Source organism: Prionailurus bengalensis, chromosome E1 (genome assembly GCF_016509475.1).
Source record: "Prionailurus bengalensis isolate Pbe53 chromosome E1, Fcat_Pben_1.1_paternal_pri, whole genome shotgun sequence".
Classification (NCBI taxonomy): domain Eukaryota; kingdom Metazoa; phylum Chordata; class Mammalia; order Carnivora; family Felidae; genus Prionailurus; species Prionailurus bengalensis.
Window position 1 is genome coordinate 54,885,737 of NC_057347.1, and position 21,201 is coordinate 54,906,937.

A 21,201-nucleotide genomic window follows, 5' to 3' on the forward strand; every position below is an offset into this window, starting at 1 on the left:
AGTGAGAGGGAAGAGAGAATCCCAAACAGGCTCTGCACTGCCAGCATAGAGCCCCATGTGGGATGCGAACTCTTGAACCTCGGGATCATGACCTGAACTGAAATCAAGAGTGGGCGCTCAACCTACTGAGCCACCCACGCGGCCCAATTCCTTGATGAGTTTTCTTTTTTTTTTTTTAACGTTGTTTTATTTATTTTTAAGACAGAGAGAGAGCATGAACGGGGGAGGGTCAGAGAGAGAGGGAGACACAGAATCGGAAGCAGGCTCCAGGCTCCGAGCCATCAGCCCGGAGCCGGATGCGGGGCTCGAATTCACGGACCGCGAGATCCTGACCTGAGCCGAAGTTGGACGCTTAACCGACTGAGGCACCCAGGCGCGCCCCCCTTGATGAGTTTTCTATACAGTGCCATTAAATTGTATCTCAGTTTTGTTTTTATTTTCGTTTTTACTTTAAAATATTTTTATTAAGATCATTGTTTTCCATGAAATGTTACCATGGAAATTTAACTCAACCTAACTAATTCTAGCTCTTGCCCTTACGGACTGTAGCTTTTGCCTTTGTGGGCTTTCTTTTGTGGCTATTACCTCCTCTGTATTTATTTTCCCCAAGTCAAACCTGACTGCTCAGAATCAAGTCTCACATATCTTAATGTGTGTATTTTTAGCTGATGTCATTTTTCTGTTAATGATTCTAATAAAACAACATGGAGAGAAGATCGTGTGTGTCTTTTTTTTAACAGGAATTTATCAGAAACCTTTTTAGTTGTATATTTTATTTATTTTGAGAGAGAGAGAGAGAGAGAGAGAGCAAGTGGGGGAGGGACAGAGAGAGAGAATCCCAAGCAGGCTCCGCACTGTCAGCACAGAGCCCAATGCAGGGCTTGAACTCACAAACCATGAGATCATGGCCTGAGCTGAAGTCAAGAGTCAGACGCTTAACCCACTGGGCCACCCAGGTGCCCCGCAAACATCATTCTTAATGGAGAAATGTTGAAATGTTTCCTCTAAGAAGGGGAAAGGAGAGGCCTTCTATTTCCCCTTTGTAGCCAACAAATGCTAATGTTTTGGAGAAAGACAGTGATGTATTGCAAGCTTTTCAGGGCGTTTATCCTATGGGGTGGGGGAGAATAGGAAACAGAAAGCAACAAAGAAGCAATGAGAGCCATGAAGAGTCTCTCTTCCGCCTTGCTCATCCCTTTTCTCTTTCTGAGGATCAGAACCAGAGTGGAAGCAACAGTCTTTAGAATCACCAATCGGATGATGTTGATCATTCAACGTTAGACCAAGAAGAGGCTTTGGAACATCATCCCCTGGAACAACCCTGTCAATTCACCAGAAAAGAATGTCTGGTCCAGACGAAGTAAAGGAGTTGCCCAAGATCCTACTGCCACTTTATTGCCGTTTTCCTCTCCGGTCCCTAATGTGAGTCCCTTAGGTCCACTGCCAGCGGCTCCAGGTGCACCAGCGACCCTGCCCTGGCGTGAAGAATCACCCATGGAGAGGGCAGGCCACATCAGCACCCATAGCATGTCCGGTGGCCCACCTTTTGCTCTGCTGACATCACAAGCAGCATGCTGGGGCTGGTCACGCTTGAATTGTGATGTCAGGGAACAAAACTAGGGGCGGCCTTCGAGGAGGGGGGCCAACTTGATAGGGAGATCAAAACACAGCAGCCGAAGGGAAAGGTGAGAAGGCAGCGGTCAGATCCCAGGAGATGGAGAGGGCTGGGGTGGGGACACGCGGGACTGATGGGGACCCTCCCAACAGCTGGTGAAGTGGGACCAGGGCTAGGCCGCTGCACCTGAGTGCCTGGGGGTCCTTTTCCATCCCACCGCAGGGCAGCCAAGCCTCTAGCCCTCCCTGACATGCAGAAAGTCTCACGTAAGTACTTGGGCTTCCTGCCTTTCTTCTGAAGGGCCAAAGAAGTGGCTCCTTTCCTTTCCGTTGATGTGATTTCCTTCTGCCCACCCTCTTGCTCGTCCAAGGTTTGTTGCAGGGGTCAGGGCTGGGACACAGAGAACACAATCCCCATGTTATGCCCCGCCCCCCCCCCCCCACCATGGGTTGACCAGTGACACAGTCTCTGTACCCTGTGGGCAGAAGCTGTTTCTATGAGAAGGACTAGTGTACCCCTCCAAGGCCCCTCGGCTCCTGCCGTGGCTTCTTCGTGGCTTTGCTCTATCTTCTCAGGGCCAGTCCAGGACCACAAGCCAGCCCCGCAGCCGCCGGCCCAGCCCTCAAGCCCTTCCCACGCTCAGCTCCTGATGAGTAACAGCAGTCTCCGCACGTTTGAGGACCAAGTCCTCTGTCCCATCTGCCTGGAGGTGTTCCGCAACCCGGTCACCACCACCTGCGGGCACAACTTCTGCATGGCCTGCCTCCAAGGTTTCTGGGACCACCTGGCTACCGTGGGCGAGACACTGTACTGCCCCCAGTGCCGGGAGAGCTTCCCCTCCAGACCGCGCCTCTGCAAGAACGGCATCCTGGAGGAGATGGTGACCTGCTTGGCCCAGGTCAAGGGCCAGACCTTGGGGTCCTCACGGCCCCTGGCCGGGCCCAGGGACGTGCCCTGCGACTTCTGTTCCGCCCAGAAGCTCAAGTCAGTCAAGTCGTGTCTGCAGTGCATGGCCTCCCTGTGCGAGAAGCACCTGAGCAGCCACTTCGAGGACCAGATGTTCCAGGACCACGAGCTGCTGGAGCCCGTGTGGGATCTCAAGAGCCGCCTGTGCCGGAAACACCGCAAACTGCGGCGGCTGTACTGCCGCACGGAAGGCAGCTGCGTGTGCGGAGCCTGTCTGCTGGAGGAACACAAGAACCACGACACCATCCCCCTGGAGGAGGAACGTGCCAGGAAGGAGGTGAGGTGGAGTGGGGGAGGGGTTGAGGAGGGGTGGGGGAGGGGTGGGGGTGGGTAGGAGCGGGACTCGTGGTTCCAAGTCTCTCCCTGAAAGTCTTTCACCAGCCCAGGCACACCTTTCCTTGGAGGGAAATCACACAACCATCAAAGTGACAGTCAGGAGGGTGGACATGCCTGTTACATGAGAAAGGCTCAGTAGAAGGATAGAAAAATAATGCTGATTCAAAGGTTCACACGCAACCCAATGTTTATAGCAGCACTAGCAACAATAGCCAAATTATGGAAAGAGCCCAAATGTCCATCAACTGTGGAATGGATAAAGATGATATAATATATAATATATAATGCATATGTATAATATATAATGGAAGATATATATATATATATATATTAGAATGTTGGGGATCAGAAGAGTGAAATCTTGCCATTTGCAACAATGTGGATGGAACTAGAGTGTATTATGCTAAGTGAAATAAGTCAGAGAAAGATAAATATCGTATGATTTCACTATATGTGGAGTTTAAGAAACAAAATTGATGAATATAGGGGAAGGGAAGGAAAAATAAGATAAAAAGAGAGAGGGAAGCAAACCATAAGAGACTCTTAAATACAGAGGAACAAACTGAGGGTTCCTGGAGGGAAGGTGTGGGGGGATGGGCTAAATGGGCGATGGGCATTAAGGAGGGCACTCGCTGGGATGGGCACTGGGTGTTATATGTAAGTGATGAATCACTAAATTCTACTCCTTACACCATTGTTACACTATATGTTAACTAGCTCTGATTTAAATAAAATTAAAAAAAATTTTAAAGTAATAAAATAGCAACAACAACAACAACAAAAACATTGGTGGGTTTGATGAACAAGGATCCAAAACTGTATGTATGAGTTCCATGTTAACTTTTTTGCGTAGATAAAGGAAAGGCTAGAAGAAAACATGTCAGAGTAGAAATATGTTAGGTTGAGCAGATCCCCCCCTTTTCTCTACTTTCAAATTTTGTTTAATATATGGAAATATTAAACAAAATTAAAACGTGGAAAACCAGATTTGAACTGCTTTTTATAGTGGAACACTTCTATTTCAGGCATTCTATCAAATATACTTGGTAACAGTAATATTTCCACATAGCCACCCCTTAATGGTCCACTGCAAGGAGCTCCTGAGGGCATGTAAGCCAAGTGGCCACACCGTTCAGCTCAGTAGACACTTTGTCCATAGTAAGACTTTGTCAACAAAGCAAGCAGTGGGTTGATGTACAGTCTGGCTTGAGCTGCTCATTTTGTTGTGTGCCAGCAACAATCCACTGGACAACACAACAATCCACTGGAACAACACGGTTCTATCACCTGTCATAAACAAGAACATGACTCTTCCCAGAACGGGTGGAGACTGGAGGCTTCTTCACAGAACTTGGGACACAGCGTGTCCCAGGCAGCACCACCCCAGTGAGGTATCTCCAGGGCTCCATGTCTGATGTGCCCCTTCTCGACCCACTGCCCCCTCTCAGCCCACTGAATCCTCTTCAGCCCCTTTTTGTGATCTGAAAGCCTGTGGTCATCACTGTCAGGAACAGAGAACCTGATTCCTAAGCATGGGGAAAGGGCACCTGGGTGGCTCAGGTTAAGCATCTGACTCTTGATTTTAGCTCAGGTCATGATCTTGGGTTTGTGAGTTCAAGGCCCACATCGGGCTCCATGCTGACAGTGTGGAGCCCGCTTGGGATTCTCTCTCTCTCTCTCTCTCTCTCTCTCTCTCTCTCTCTCTCATTCCTCCTCTAAAAAAAAAAAAAAAAAAAAAAAGGAAAAAAAAGAATGGGGAGAGAGTCTCAGGGAGTGAGAGACCATGAGCAGCATGAGCAGAGGGTAGAAGACCCGGGCCATCTGCCCTTCAGCTCTGCCTTTGTCTCTCATATAAGCATCTTAGGAATGTAAGAGGCATGTCTTCTCTGGGCTTGCAGAAGGGTTTCTCCAAGAAGGCCCTGGAGAAGAAAGAATCTCCACCTTTCTGAATCAGGGGCCCTTTCCTCCTCCCCCTGCCTCACCCCAGGTGGAGGTTCGGAAGGTCCAGGCCAGCGTGGAAAACCAGATGCTGATCATCAACTCTGACAGCCAGAGGCACCGGGGGCAGGTGGCCTTTCTCTCGGTAAGGCTGGCCCACCCTCTCCCAGGCCCAGGCTTCCCCCCAGTGCCCTGCATCTGGCTGAGGGGCACTCTCAGGGCCTGGAGTGGATGTCGTGGGGCCCAGCAGTTGGCAACAGGATGCCTAGGCAGGTTCCGGGCCATAACAGTAGGGGCTGGGGCTCAGAGATGCCTCTCAACACACCCTCCACAACCCGCTTCCCGCCCCACCCACAGAAATTGATCCAGACAACACGCGATGAGGTGAACGCCTGCTTCTCAGAGATCATCCAGGAGGTCAGACAGCTGCAGATGAAGGTCTTGGATTTTGTCGAGAAAGAGGAGGCAGCCGCTCTGGGGAAGCTGGGCAGCTCCATCCAGCAGAGCCACAACCGGCTCCTGAAGCTGGAGGGGGACAGCATCTGGCTCCGCGCCCTGCTCGCCAACAGGAGCGACCAGCAATTCCTGCAGGCGAGCCCCCGCCCCCACTCCTGTCTCTGCCCCAGGCCCTGATCCGAACTCCACTCCTCCTCCACCCCCAGACACACCAGATCTGCTCAGACCTAGGATTAAGCCATCAGCATTTGGGGCTGCAACTCATCATCTATTCTTCTGCCTCGGGGAGCCTCCCCACCCCAGGCCGTGGGTCCTGGCCTTACACCAACACCCTTGGCTTCTTACCTGACGTTCCTGCCTTCGTGTCCCTGGAACAGAAGGGAGCATACCCTGGGATTCCTGGCATCTGCCACAGTCTAAGTTTCTCCAGACTCTCCCAGACCAGGGATGGGAATGAGACCAGACCAATCCATACAGCCTGGGATGAAAACCCCATTTCCTTCACCAGCCCTGGCCCAGTCCTGCAGCCTGCTGCTGTTGCAAGAGGGTACCAGGCAGGGTCACTGGTGGAGGCGTGCGTGACAGCAACCTCCTCTGAGGGTGGGGCCCAGGGCTACCCAAGCCCTGTGCTCGGGAACTCTGAGCAAAGACCTTTCTTCAGCTGATTATCACATCCCCAGCAGATTTCTAAAGCTGTTGCTCACAGCGTCCACCCCTCCACACACACACCACAGGAAAAATGTGGCAAGGTGTTTCACTAAGCAACTCGAAGCTCAGAAGAAATCGTCCTCCCATTGTTTTCTAATCCACTCTACTTAATGCACTTTGCCATACTTTTTGGCAAAGCCCTGATCTAAGACATCACAACCAGGGGGGAGGGAGAGAGATGTCCAGGTTTGAAAACCAGCAATTTCTCCACCTGCCCCAAGATTCTGGGCTCGGTGGGGTCCCTGGCATAAGCAGGAGCTCCTGGCATCTGCCTGGGCCCCGGGCTAACGGGTGGTACTGCTGGCCACTCCCTGCATCCAGGAGTTCCCCAGACTGAAGCACTTTCCCGCCTGCTCGGAAGCCCTGATGAGCACCAACTGTGAGGAGAAGCAGAGCTTTCTCCAGTTGCCGGAGACCCTGGCGGAGCTCCGGACGCGGCTGCTGGACGTGGGTCTCAGCTTCATCAATCAGCTCCTCCTGAAGGGTCAGTATCTGGCAGCCTGGGGCCACTGGAGACTCACCTGCCCCCTGGGGGTGGGACTGCCCAGCAGGGCAGTGTTTGGGGTTCCAGGCACTGGTGGAGAGCCCCGCCTGCCCATGTGCACCTTCCCCAGGTGATGCAGCCTCCTGGAAGCCCGTGCCCCTCTCTGAAAGGACACTGGGCTGTAAGAGTGTCCTCAGCAAAGCTCCTCAATCTCCTCCAGGCATTAAGATGAACTCCTATGAGTTGCTGCCCTCAGCTGTGGACAGGAAAACACTTCTCAAGTGTGAGTCCTCCGTACCGAGGTCCGAACCTAAGGGTGGGACCCCCGGGGGGGCCTTGACTTCCCCAGTCCCCTCTCCATTCAGGCCAGGGCACCAGAGAGATGCCAGCTCTCTCTTGCCCAGACCTCGTACTTGGGACTGGAGACCTCAGAAGGACTCAGCCTGTGACTTCAAGGCCATGATAGGGAGGGGACTATCCTGTCCCATCCCGTGGGTGGGCAAGGCAGGGCCTTGCCCAGATGCTGGCTCTGCCCCCCTCCCTGGCTCTGGTGTGGCACAACCATTGCCCTCAGCTGGGGGCCTGCCAGTGTCCCCCCACCACCCCACCAGGGTTTAGCCAAGCCAGCTTGGATGACCCTGTCCGTTTCTTCCTCAAGCAAGCTCCCTTTTATTGCTAGGCAATAAATAAATGGAATACATTTGATGCCTAGGCAGCCCCTCTCCTGAGCTGGGCTGGGAGGCAAATCCCAGGGACTTCTCTGAGATATCATGGGTCTCTTTGGTGAACCCCTGAGTCACCTCCTCCAGGAGCCCTTGACCTTCCCTCAATCCCACTCATTCTTGTGTCCTGAATAAATAAAAAGGGAGATTATGTTAGAGTCTAGTGGGGGGCAGGGAGGAGGAATTGGTTTCTCAGCTACTCTAGAAAGGTAGACCTTTGGGCAGCACCCAACTCCTTCCTCCAAAGGAGGTCAGTGACCTGGGGCCAGAGTTGCGGACTGAAAAAAGCAGGGGCGGGGCGGGAAGAGAAGGGCCAATCCCAGGAGATGGGCAGGGGTGGGAAGCACTTGGTGACTTCTGTGCAGATGCCACGCAGCTTAGCATCCTCTTCGGCAGCCCTGGGGGCCGCTCACCCAAGCTCCCTTACACCCACCCCCACCCCCACCCCCTACCCTCCCACCCCCCGCCCGCCAGGTTACTGCAACCTGAACTTCGACCCCACCACGGCCAGCGAGGAACTGTTCCTGTTCAAGGAGACACACTCGGTGCTGAACCTGGGCATCCTTCTGGAGCCCTTCGCCGCGGGCGGCCCCTTCCCCGGCTTCAAGCAGTGGCCACAGGTGCTGTGCTCGCGTGGCCTGTCCGAGGGCCGCCACTACTGGGAAGCCGAGGTGTCCAACTCGTGGGTGTGCCTGGGCCTCACCTACCGCCGCAGCCCCCCGCTCGGCGGCCGCCCGCGCCGCAACATCGTCTACCTGCTGGGCCGCAACGCGTACTCGTGGTGCCTGGAGTGGGACTCGCTCAAGTTCTCCGTGTGGCACAACAACACGCAGACGGTGCTGCACGGCGGTTACCACCGCACGCTCGGCGTGGCGCTCGACTGCGGCACCGGCTGCCTCTCCTTCTACGGCGTGGCCGGCGGCGTGAGCCTGCTTTACCGCTTCCTCGTCTCCTTCCTGGAGCCGCTCTACCCCGCGGTCATGGTCAGCAGCGGCGCCTCGGTCACGCTCAAGCAGAGCCCCGAGGCGGAGGCGTAGGCGGCAGCCAATAAAGCTGGACTCTAGCGCTGGGCTGGGCCCGCCGGAAGGGGCGCCGGGGACGCGGGCCTCCGGAGGTCGCGGCCCCCGGGTTGAGGGCTGGGGTGGGCGGCGAACCGGCCTCCCGTCCCCCTGACCCTCTGGCCCGCTGCCGGGTGTTCCCGGGAATCCTAGGAAACAGGCAGACCCCTCCGTTCCCGCAGCCATGGGAGAAGGGCTTTGCGCCAGGATGGAGTCCCACACCACTCCCCTCCCGTGGGGGGGGGGGTGGGGGGAGGGGGCCTGGGGACAGTCCGGTGGCCTCCGGAGGGCGGGGGGGGGGGGGGGGCGGGAATTCCTGCCCCAGTGCATAGCCTCCCGCTCTATGCCCCCCCCCCAGGCCCATCAGAGGCCCCTGACTTTGGTTCTCCAGGCGAGTCCTGGCTACTCAGCATCAGGGGCCCAGGGACAGATCCCTGTCCCCAAAGGCCTCGTGGGTGGCTGCTTTCTATTCCTCCCCTCCAGGAGGCCAGACTGAGAGTGGCACCTCACAGATGGGTTAGGGGTGTTCTGTCCCAGTTGCTTAACTGGGGGCTGGGAAGTTAAGCCAAAGAATCCAGGCTGATCTCAGGCCCAGAGAAAAAAGGTGAGGGCCTACTGCCCAGAGCAGGGCCTGTCACACAGCTGGTGTCTCATAGTCTGGGGCAGATGCGGAACTGAGGCTATCCACTCTGCACCGTCCCCTGTGTTGCTGCAAGCGGTTTTCCCCAGCCATCTGCCCAGTGCGCTCCACCCCCAGAGTATAGTACTGCCCAGAAGCAAAGGGGCTGCTTCCTCATCCGGGACCCTGCAATCCCGCCTGTCCAGCAGAGGGTGTGGGAGTCAGCCCCAGAGGCTGGGTCGCACCAGGTTACTGCCTTGCAACACTGGCAGGAGCATGACTGGAGACTCAGCCCCTCTGGCGAAACCACGGCAGCATTTCCAGCATCAACCAGCTGCTGGTTTCTCTGGTTTCTCAGGTTGAGTCTCTTGGGTTAATGATTGGCTCTGAAAAGGAAATGATACAAGTCAAGGGAGAAAACCCCTGGGGCAACATAGTCCAGAGCCAGGCCTAAAAGCACCCCATGGGGGTGTGCCTGAATTCCATCCCCACCTGGCCTGTTGGAAGAGAAATTAGTGACCCTGGTTTTCCCATCTGGAGAGGTCATTGTGGGGCCAGGGTGGGACCAGGCCCAAACAGATGTAGGGGATGCCCTCAAGGTTTTTCAGAGGGAGGCACCCTTTGGCTCTTCTGAGCAAGCTACGGTGTGGTGTCTTGCTGACCTTCCTTTCTGGAGCCTTCACTCAGCACCAATTCCAATCAATCCCCCCCCCCCCCCCATCACTCTTACTCCCCATGGGCTGTTCCCCATGCTGATTGGTAGGAATGAAATGTAAACTTTTTCCTCAACATTCCGGAGCAGCCTTTCACATCCAAATGCCTTAATCTTGGCTCCTGCCTCCAACCTTCATTCTCCCTGGCTCAAGGGGCTACAGGCTCCTGCAGCACCCGGCTGGGGTCCAGAAGTGCTGAGGAGGTGAATGTAGGGTACAAGGAGACGGGTCTGTGCTAGCTAGCTGCATGGATCTCCGAGTTCTTCCCCATCCAGGAGCTGAGGAAGAGGCTACCCTCGCCAGCCCCTCCCGGGGTACTGTGTGATGCTGGAACCATCCTGACACCCTCAGGCACTTGGCATGAAATCCATATCTGAACTTAATAGGGGTATTTGCTTTCCTAAACAGCTCTTCGTTTGCAGTTTCTGGGCTGCTGGGAATTCACAATGAGAGTGCTGGGGGTCCTCAAATAGTTTTTAGTATTTTGAAAAGCCAACCAGCAAGCCAGCCTGCACATCAGGGGGGCTAGCCAGCAAACCGAAATGTCAGGGTCTCTGCTCCCGGCTCAGCATGCGCCTCGTGGAGGAAATATAGAGGGGTCCTTCCCGGTGCAAGATCAGCCAGTGCTCTTGGATAATCTACGCCTGTGAATCCCACCCCTTCCCTGGAGAGAAGAAGGGAAGAAGGGAAGAAGAAGGGAAAAAGGGAAGAAGAAGGTCTCTCCCTGTGGAGAGACCAGAGAGGGGACCGTCGCTGGAATGCCACCCACACACTTCTCATGCCTTCCTGCTCTGCCTTAGCACTCAACAAACATTTTTTTTTATTGTGAATCCGAGCAGGCTATAAACTAGTCTGTCTCCAAGAATTGCTTCACTTTAAAAATGCCCATGTTGTACCTTACAAAAACATTGTGTTCTTGTATTACTTGGGTAATTTTAAAATTAATCTTTTTGCATTTTCATAAAAGCAATTTTGCTTTTTTTTTTTTAACGTTTATTCATTTTTGAGACAGAGCATGAATGGGGGAGGGTCAGAGAGAGGGAGACACAGAATCTGAAACAGGCTCCAGGCTCTGAGCTGTCTGCACAGAGCCCGACGCCGGGCTCGAACTCACAGACCGCGAGATCATGACCTGAGCCGAAGTCAGCCCCCCAACCGACTGAGCCACCCAGGCGCCCCAAAGCAATTTTGCTTTTATTTAACAACACATAGCATCTATCATAGGCCAGCCACCATTCATGGCAAATGAAAAGTTCATGGCAAATACAAACTTACATAATCCTCATAACCTTATAAATAGGTATTATCCCTGTTGTATGGATGAGGAAACTGAGAAGAGATTAAGTGATTTGTCCCATGTCCTTGTCATGAAGGTATATAATTGAGCAGCCAGGATTCAAATCTAAGCTTTTTTTTTTTTTTTTTAACCATTATGCTACACCGCCTCTCCCATACCGCATTTGCTCTAGAAAACTTATACGATATAGTTGTGCACTTTCAAAATGCAAAAAATTACTTTCAAAATACGAAATTATTCACTGGCTGCATAACATTACATCCTACAAATCTGTCCTATAGTTTTGGTGGCTTTTTTTTTTTAAGTATATTTCATCTCTACACCCAATGTGGTGGGTGTGTTCAAACTCAGGACCCTGAGATCAAGAGTCACATGCTCTCGGGGCGCCTGGGTGGCTCAGTCGGTTAAGCGTCCGACTTCAGCTCAGGTCACGAACTCACGGACCGTGAGTTCGAGCCCCGCGTCAGGCTCTGGGCCGATGGCTCAGAGCCTGGAGCCTGTTTCCGATTCTGTGTCTCCCTCTCTCTCTGCCCCTCCCCCGTTCATGCTCTGTCTCTCTCTGTCTCAAAAATAAACGTTAAAAAAAATTAAAAAAAAAAAAAAGAGTCACATGCTCTTTTGACTGAGCCAGCCAGGCACCCCTCCCGTAGCTTTGTTTTGTCTTTGATTCCTTGATTCCCACTGGAGGTGGGTGGCATGCGGAAACCCAGCCAAAGCCACAGATGTTGCCTCCTCCATGTTCAAGTGTGACCCAAACTCAGAGAAGGGTCAAAGCGGAAGGCAAAGGATGCTGGCAGCAGCAATCGTTTCTGTCTCTTCATGCTGTCCCACAGTGTGGGGAGAACAGAAGCAGGACCAGGTGGCAGGAACCTAGGGAAGGAGCCTGAACCCTTCCCACCCCCAAGGAATGGTGTGCTCAGACTGGGTGTGGAAGGGAGAGGATGTCTGTGGGACCCTCGGGCAGAGTATGCCTGGCATATGGTGGGTACCCAATGGCTGTCGGGAGTATCCCACCCAAGAGAGCATAAGCTCAACTCTGCACGTTCCCTGTGAGGAAGGCCCCTGGTGGTGACCTGAACCAAGACCACCAGCTAAGGAGAGGGGGGCCATCTCCAGCCTGCCCTGCTGGCCCAGTCCCACCCCAACTCCACCCCCCATCTCCTTGCCACAAACATCAGGCTCCAGTAGCCCTCCAAAGCATCTTCCCTCCTGGCCTTTGCTCATACTGTCCCCACTGCCTGGAGCCCTCTTCCGCCCTCATGCCCTTAAGTCCTACGGATCACTTATCAGGTACTGTGGTGGTCCTAAGATGTTCCATGTTCCAAGAAGCCTGTCTTGAACCCCCCTCTCCCTAAGCCAAGTGGGGTTCCCTCCTCTCTGCTCCCATAACACCTCTGCGTGCATCCCTGCTGTCATCCATTTGTTTCATGTGTGAATTCTCCATTGGAAGTAGGGGCAGGCTGCATATTTCATGCCTCTGGTGCTTTAAGGGATGCCTGTCAGAGAGCAGGTGCCTAATAAGCATTGACCCAAGGACTGAAGGAAGCTTCTCAGAGCTTGGAGGGTGGGAGGCCACCCAGATCCTTTCCTGGGTCAGGTCAGGCTGGGTGTGACTGTCCTGGCACAGCTGTCACGGACTTCCTTCTCTTCCCTCTGCCATCCTTTTGCCAAGTTAAGTCTGTTCACGCCCTGCATCCAGGTGGAAGCAAAGCACCTTCCTGTTATTCCTCCATTTGCTTCCATTTTCAACCTTCCCTGTATTTATTTATTTTTTTTTATTTTCGAGAGAGGGAGAGCAAGGGAGGGGCAGAGAGGGGAGCGGGACAGAGGATCCAAAGCGGGCTCTGCGCTGACACTAGTGAGCCCAATGCAAGGCTGGAACTCAAGAACCGCGAGATCATGACCTGAGTCAAAGTTGGACGCTCAATGGACTGAGACACCCAGGTGCCCCTCAACCTCGCCTTTAGCCTGAACATTCTTTGAGGCTGAGTATCCTCCAGCAAGTGCGCGAAGATGAGAAACACATACCTCTCTCAGCCTTTGTTTCCTGATGGATAGGGATACCATTCATATTTGCTAAAGATTATACAACTCCCAGTACTTCTCAAACCAAGCAGCTGGGAAACGTGCATTTTGAGCAGGGCCAGGACTAGAGTGAAGCAAGTAAGGGATTCACCTCAGGCACAAAATTTAAGAAAAGGGTCAAAAAGACTCAGTAATCAAGATTAATATTTGGGGCTCCTGGGTGGCTCAGTCATTTGAGCCTCCAACTCTTGATTTCTGCTCAGGTCATGATCTCACGGTGCCCCACATCAGCCTCTGCTCTGGGTGTGGAGCTTGCTTGAGATTCTCTCTCTTCCTCTCCCTCTGCCCCTCCCCTGCCCAAGCATACGGTTGCATGCACGCGCCCTCTCGAAAAAAAAAAAAAAAAGGATAAATATTTTAACGCAATATTTTACAAAATCAAAATGAATGCAAAAATCTATGATGAACAGATTATCAAAATTGTAAATAAAGGCCAGATCTGACCCAGGACTTGCAGCACCTGCTTTGTAACCCCTCAGACTAAGCCTGGCCCTGATTCTGACAAAATTTTATCCATGAAACTAGGTGATTCCATTGGCCATAATTTGTTGATCTGATTGTCTATAATTATTGTTTTAAATTACTTACCTTGATTACTGAATTCTGTTGGTATCCCTGTAAAATTTGTGCCCCAGGCAAGTGATTCACTCACCTCACCCTACCTAGATGGGCACTTTGCGTAGCTAAACTGAGTAGCTGGACCAGGGGGAGGTGTCACGGATGTCAAATATCCTGCAAGGCTCAGAAGAGCCATCCCTGGGGGCACCTGGGTGGCTCAGTCGGTTAAGCATCCCACTTCGGCTCAGGTCATGTTCTTATAGTTGGCGGGTTCGACCCCCTGCATCGGGCTCTGTGCTGACAGCTCAGAGCCTGGAGCCTGCTTCAGATTCTGTCTCCATCTCTCTCTGCCCCTTCCCAGCTCCTTCTCTATCTCTCTCTTAAATATAAATAAAACATTTAATTTTTTTTTTAAAAAGAAGAGCCATCCCCAAACACCCCTGTTGTTAGCAGTATATATATGTGCACAGATACTTCAAGTCAAAAGTTAAATAACATTCATTTAGTTGTTCACTCTTGCCAAAATCAGTAATAAAGTGTCAGAAGCCCAAGGCACCCATTAAAAGGTTTTTGGTTCCCTGCCAAGTGTTTTCTGGAAGCTGATTCTTCCTCATTTACAACTAGATTCTTCCTGCCTGGAGAACGTGTGCCTTAGTGCTTTTGTGTTTCACACGTAGTTGGAGAGGACACTGGTGGTTAGAATTCTGCCCGGTTTGCTCCAATGTTCCACAAATGACCTCTGAGTGGCTCTTGCCAAGTGTGGCAAGACAAGTGGGAGGAAACCCAGGACAGAATGATGGCCCGAGGAGTTTCAAGGAGGGAGGGGTCAGCGGGGTCAGACACTTGAGGCAGGTGGGGACGAAACAGGTCCATTGGATGTGATGACATGAAAATGATCGGAAGGGGCAGAAGTTCAGCTTCTGAAGACAGAGGGAGGAAGGGAACGTGTGGAAAAGGACCTAGTGGGAGGAGACGCTTTTCATTTCAAGTTGGACTGTGGAGGGGGCTGGGGCAGGAGCTGGAGGGGAATATGAGTTTAAGGAGGATAGATTGTTGGCTTGCTTTCATTTTAGGAGAGACCTGAGCTTGTTTAAATGCCAATCTTGCACAACAGCCTATCTGCATGATGATTCAGAATTCCTCCGGGTAGATTTGCAACCCCCCAGGAATTTTAGATTTAGCAGAAAACGCTAAAGCCCGCACGGTTCCCACAGGAAGGAGACTAAGGTGCAGAAGGGGCGGGCCAGGAGCAGCCGGGAAGATGTCTTGGAGGAGATGGGCCCCAGGCAGCACCCTGAGGATGGGTGACTCCATCAGGCCACGGATGCATCCTGGGCAACTGTACTGGGTTGAATAGTGCCCCCCCCCAAAACTCGTATCCACCCAGAACCTCAGAATGTGACTTTATTTGGAAATAAGGTCTTCACAGAGGTAATTAGTTAAGATAAGGTTATACTGGAGTATGGCAGGCCCTGATCCAATGACCAGCGTCTTTCTTTTTAAAAATTTTTTAAAAGTTTATTTACCTATTTTGAGAGAGAGAGAGAGAGAGAGAGAGTCCCAAACAGGTTCCACACCGGCAGTGTGGAGCCTGATGCGGTGCTCAAACTCAAGAACCGTGAAATCATAACCTGAGCCGAAACCAAGAGTCGGATGCTTAACCAACTGAGCCATCCAGAGGCCCCTTGATCTCAGGCTTCTGACCAATGAACTGTGAGAGAATACATTTCTGTTGTCTTAAGCCCAGCCGGTTTGCGGTCCTTTATTATGGCAGCTCCAAGAAACCAACACAGGACCTATTGAAGGCTATGTGTTGGGTGGCTCTGCCCGGCTCTGGAGATACCAAAGCAGATAATCCTGGCTCTCTGGAGGCTGTGACATCAGGGACCACCAGGGACGACTCTCTACAAGAGGTGGCACTTAGTCTCTGTCTGTCATTATAAACAGTGGGAGTTATCCAGGGTAGGGGGGTAGTGCCTGTGTGGAAACAGGGAGGTGACCAAGCTCTACTCAAGAATGGAGCAAGGGGCGCCTGGGTGGCGCAGTCGGTTAAGCGTCCGACTTCAGCCAGGTCACGATCTCGCGGTCCGTGAGTTCGAGCCCCGCGTCAGGCTCTGGGCTGATGGCTCAGAGCCTGGAGCCTGTTTCCGATTCTGTGTCTCCCTCTCTCTCTGCCCCTCCTCTGTTCATGCTCTGTCTCTCTCTGTCCCCAAAAAAAATAAACGTTGAAAAAAAATTAAAAAAAAAAAAAAAAAAGAATGGAGCAGAAGAAGGGAAGGGGCCAGCAAGGGACAAGGGGCCAGCAGAAATCTGAACTTGATTCCGGTGTGCTCTGGGCACCATGGAGGAAGGCCCTTCTGGAAGTGGCATGGTTCGGTTTGCATGATCAAGGCCAGGTGAGAGTGAGAGAGAAAGCCCCTGGAGACAGAGTGAGGGCACCAGCAGGGGAAGTAAGTAAGGGCAGGAACCCACGTGTGGTGGGGTTGATGAAGAGATGAATCCAGTGGGTGAGCTATAGGCCTGTGGGCTGGGAGTATCAGGAAATGGGTGTCAGTCCGGAGCCCTGCCAAGGTGTGGGCACAGCGGTCTGGGAAGTCAAAGCCAGGGAAGGCGTTCAGGTACAGCACCTGAATAAGTGGGTGCTTTTGGAAGATGAATCTGGTGGTCCCGGCAGGGAGGCTGAGTAGAGAGATCCTATCAAGACTCAGTGTCTGCACTGCGTAGGCCCGATGTGGGCTCAGCATCAGAAGGAGAGAAGGCATACAAACAAGATGGGAAAGAGGAAAGTCAGTCGAAATAACGATTAGCTGGATGTGATGATGGAGGTGAAGGGGAGGGAGGGAGGCCCAGGCCCAAGTCAGAGAATAGAGATGAGGCCTGGTCTGAAGAGGCAGATGGCAAAGACGGAGTGGGGACAGGCTGACTTGGGTTGACAGTGGGAAAATCACAAGGACAAGGGCCTGGAGCTCTGGAGAGACAGGGGCCAGGCTGGAGGAGGAGAGTCTGGGTAAGAGACAAGGAGGAAGCAGGAGGAAGAAAGAGGGGACTCAAGATGAGGGAGTGTCAGGGCGCCTGGGTGGCTCAGTCGGTTGAGCATCTGCCTTCGGCTCATGTCATCATTTCATGGGTTCTTCGTGAGTTTGAGCCCTGAGTCGGGCTCTGTGCTGACAGCTCAGGGCCTGGAGCCTGCTTCAGATTCTGTGTCTCCCTCTGTCTCTCTGCTCCTCCACTGCTCATGCTCTGTTTCTCTCTCAAAAATAAAGACTAAAAAAAAGTCTTTTTTAAAAGATGAGGGAGTATCACCAAAGCCAAGGGAGACCCCCCACAACATCCCCCTCCTAGGCTAGGAGAGAGCAAAGGCAGTATTTGGGGAGTGTGCCATATCTAGGCCAGGGTTCTAGAAGTGCCTGCCTGCCTGATTTATGATCATCACCCCTTCCCACACACCTGAAATCAGGTCAGGGCTTAGCACAGCAACAATCCCAAGTCAGGGGATATGAGGTCACCTGTGGTTCCTCGTGTTCTGCTTCCCAGACCAGCCTCGGCATGAGGCAACATGTTGCCCCTGAGTGGGAGAGAGCAAGACATCTGTCACCCGGGGAAGTGTGGGCCGGAGCAGAGTTGGGGAGTGGGAGCAGTGAGTGCCCGACATCACGGCCAGCATCTATGGCCAGTTCCAGAACAGACTGTGCCCATCAGATCTGAATTCAGGGGGTCTTTGGGCAAACAGCCAGCTGGGTGGCATGGTCTAGACCTCCAGGGCCAGCTGACAAGCTGCCACATGCCCTGAGCAGAGTAGGGCAACAAGCAGAAGGGGTGAAGAGGAGAAAGTCTAGAGAAGCCACCTGAGCAGTGGTGGCTCAGTGGTGGCGAAGGGAAGGAGCTGTAAACATGAAGGCAGTGAAGGGGCCCTGCCACCAGCGGTGCCCAGGGGAGCCCAGACAGGTTGTCCCCATTGTCCCGGCAGAGGGTACTCTGGCCATGCCAGGGACACCACAAGGTCACAGCCAGAGGCCAAGAGCTGGGGGGGAGGGGCAGAGAGACCAAGACCCCATCCTGGAACCTTTAAGTACATAAAATTTTTTTTCCAATGTATTTATTTTGAGAGATAGAGAGTGAGTGGGGGAAGGGCAGAGAGAGAAAGAGAGAGAGAGAGAGAGTCCCACGAAGGCTCCGTACTGCCAGTGCAGAGCCTGACATGGGCTCATTCTCACGAACCGTGAGATCATGATCCTAGTGGAGACCAAGAGCCGGACACTCAACCAAATGAGCCACCCAGAAGCCCCTTAAAATGTTTTTAAAGAAACCCAGGCTGTGGGCTTAGGGTGTTAAGAGCCGGGAATGGAGGAGGGACTTGGAGGGGCAATTGTTTATTCAGCCAATGAGGCAGTACCTGGACAGCACTCCATACACATCAACCCTTCTCATAGCTCTTATAATCCCGTGTTATGCACTGTGCTAAGGGCTGGGGAGGCACTGATCATCCAGCAAGAAAGCTCCTAAGCTTCAAGGAGCTTAGTGGGAGGCACACAGCACTCAGTGGGATTAATGCCTCAAACTGTGAGGTCTGAAAGGCCTTCTTGGAGGAGAGAGCTTCTTTTTTTTTTTCTTATATTTTATTTTATTTTTTTAATTTACATCCAAGTTAGTTAGCATATAGTGCAACAACGAATTCAGGAGTAGATTCCTTAATGTCCCTTACCCATTGAGCCCCTCCCCCCTCCCGCAACCCCTCCAGTAACCCTCTGTTCTCCGTATTTAAGAGACTCTTATGTTTTGTCCCCCTCCCTGTTTTTATATTATTTTTGCTTCCCTTCCCTTGTGTTTATCTGTTCTGTGTCTTAAAGTTCTCATATGAGTGAAGTCATATGTTAGTTGTCTTTCTCTGACTAATTTCGCTTAGCATAATACCCTCCAGTTCCATCCATGTAGTTGCCAATGGCAAGATTTCATTCTTTTTGATTGCCGAGTAATACTCCACTGTATATATATACCACATCTTCTTTATCCATTCATCCATAGATGGACATTTGGGCTCTTTCCATACTTTGGCTGTTGTTGATGGTGCTGCTATAAACATGGGGGTGCATGTGTCCTTTCAAAACAGCACACCTCTATCCCGTGGATAAATGCCTAGTAGTGCAATTGCTGGGTCGTAGGGTAGTTCTATTTTTAACTTTTTGAGGAACCTCCATACTGTTTTCCAGAGTGGCTGCACCAGCTTGCATTCCCACCAGCAATGCAAAAGAGATCCTCTTTCTTCACATCCTTGCCAACATCTGTTGTTGCCTGAGTTGTTAATGTTAGCCATTCTGACAGGGGTAAAGTGGTATCTCATTGTGGTTTTGATTTGTATTCCCTGATGATGAGTGATGTTGAGCATTTTTTCATGTGTCGGTTGGCCATCTGGATGTCTTCTTTGGAGAAGTGTCTATTCATGTCTTTTGCCCATTTCTTCACTGGATTATTTGTTTTTTTGGTGTTGAGTTTGGTAAGTTCTCTATAGATTTTGGATACTAACCCTTTATCTGATATGTCGTTTGCAAATGTCTTCTCCCATTCCGTTGGTTGACTTTTAGTTTTGCTGATTATTTCCTTCATTGTGCAGAAGCTTTTTATTATGATAAGGTCCAGTAGTTCATTTTTGCTTTTGTTTCCTTTGCCTCTGGAGATGTGTTGAGTAAGAAGTGCTGCGGCCAAGATCAAAGAGGTTTTTGCCTGCTTTCTCCTCGAGGATTTTGTTGGCTTCCTGTCTTACTTTTAGGTCTTTCATCCATTTTGAGTTTATTTTTGTGTACAGTGTAAGGAAGTGGTCCAAGTTCATTTTTCTGCATGTCACTGTCCAGTTTTCCCAGCACCACTTGCTGAAGAGACTGTCTTTATTCCATTAGATATTCTTTCCTGCTTTGTCAAAGATCAGTTGGCCATACGTTTGTGGGTCCATTTCTGGGTTCTCTATTCTGTTCCATTGATCTGAGTGTCTGTTTTTATGCCAGTACCATACTGTCTTGATGATTACAGCTTTGTAATACAGCTTGAAGTCTGGGATTGTGATGCCTCCTGCTTTGGTTTTCTTTTTCAAGATGGCTTTGGCTATTCGGGGTCTTTTCTGGTTCCATACAAATTTTAGGATTGTTTGTTCTAACTCTGTGAAGATATGCTGGTGTTATTTTGATAGGTATTGCATTGAATATGTAGATTGCTTTGGGTAGTGTTGACATTTTAACAATATTTGTTCTTTTTATCCAGGGTCATGGAATATTTTTCCTTTTTTTGTGTGTCTTCTTCAGTTTCTTTCATAAGCCTTCTATAGTTTTCAGTGTATAGATTTTTCGTCTCTTTGGTTAGATTTATTCCTAGGTATTTTATGGGTTTTGGTGCAATTGTAAATGGGATCGACTCCATGATTTCTCTTTCTGTTGCTTCATTGTTGGTGTATAGGAATGCAACCGATTTCTGTGCGTTGATTTCATATCCTGCAACTTTGCTGAATTCATGAATCAGTTCTAACAGTTTTTTGGTGGAATCTTTTGGGTTTTCCAGATAGAGTATCATGTCATCTGCGAAGAGTGAAAAGTTTGACCTCCTCCTGGCCGATTTGGATGCCTTTTATTTCTTTGTGTTGTCTGATTGCAAAGGCTAAGACTTCCAATACTATGTTGAATAACAGTGGCGAGAGTGAACATCCCTGTCTTGTTCCTGACCTTAGGGGGAAAGCTCTCAGTTTTTCCCTATTGAGGATGATATTAGCATTGGGTCTTTCATATATGGCTTTTATGATCTCAAGGTATGCTGCTTCTATCCCTATTTTCTTGAGGGTTTTTATCAAGAAAGGATGCTGCATTTTGTCAATTGCTTTCTCTGCATCTATTGAGAGGATCATGTGGTTCTTGTCCTTTCTTTTATTGATGTGATGAACCACTTTGATTGTTTTGCAGATATTGAACCAGCCCTGCATCCCAGGTATAAATCCCACTTGGTCGTGGTGAATAATTTTTTTAATGTATTGTTGGATGGAGGAAAGAGCTTCTAAGCTGACACCTGAAGACCAACCGGGAACCAATCAGTTAAAGACAAGGCTCCTCGAAACAGTGTTCCAGGGAGAGTGAACAACGATGCACATGCAAAGATCTCAGGGGGGTTGACCAACCAGCGACAAAATGTGGTTGCTATCATTACTGATATTTGGCAATGGTGCTATTAACTGATTACTTACTATTAATTCCTGAAGATTTATGATTTTGAGCAAGTGCTTCCCTCTCTCTTTGAGCAGATGCCTCAGTTCCCTTATCTGTAGGATGATGACCCTTCCAACTCTGTCCTTGGTCACCCACTCCTTATTGACAGCTGTCATAGGCCCTAACAACACAGGACCTGAAACTAGGCTGTGCACTTAGACCAGCACTTAGGGGACAGTCACAGAGGAAGGCTGGGGAAGGTATAGAGAATGTCTGAGAGCCCCACACACTGGCTCTGAGCTCTGCAGCCACTGTGACCATGCCCCAGCCTGGAGGAAACCTCACCGTGGAAAGGCACTCAGGATCCAGGGTGGTGGAAGGAGTGTGCCCACAGCTACATAAATGTTATCTTGATGAAGCAGAGGTCAAATGCAAGGGTGGAGGTCCCCAGAGGACAGTGAGATCCTG

At 51.1% G+C, this 21,201-nt stretch overlaps 1 protein-coding gene across 5 annotated transcripts; it reads left to right on the forward strand.

Moving 5' to 3' along the window:
* Positions 1-953: 953 nt before the first annotated feature.
* LOC122485883 (E3 ubiquitin/ISG15 ligase TRIM25-like) lies at positions 954-8,288 on the forward strand. Of its 5 annotated transcripts, none has more exons than XM_043585228.1 (8): positions 954-1,685; positions 1,838-1,985; positions 2,191-2,858; positions 4,905-5,000; positions 5,213-5,446; positions 6,341-6,503; positions 6,634-6,786; positions 7,700-8,288. In XM_043585228.1, the coding sequence occupies exons 3-8, from the start codon at positions 2,265-2,267 to the stop codon at positions 8,260-8,262; spliced, it is 1,803 nt and encodes a 600-aa protein (XP_043441163.1). In that variant the 5' UTR covers positions 954-1,685; positions 1,838-1,985; positions 2,191-2,264; the 3' UTR covers positions 8,263-8,288. The 5 variants fall into 5 exon arrangements, with proteins under 5 accessions (XP_043441163.1, XP_043441160.1, XP_043441162.1 ...); XM_043585225.1 differs by having other exon boundaries at positions 1,838-1,881; XM_043585227.1 differs by having other exon boundaries at positions 1,838-1,881; positions 6,724-6,786.
* Positions 8,289-21,201: the final 12,913 nt, after the last annotated feature.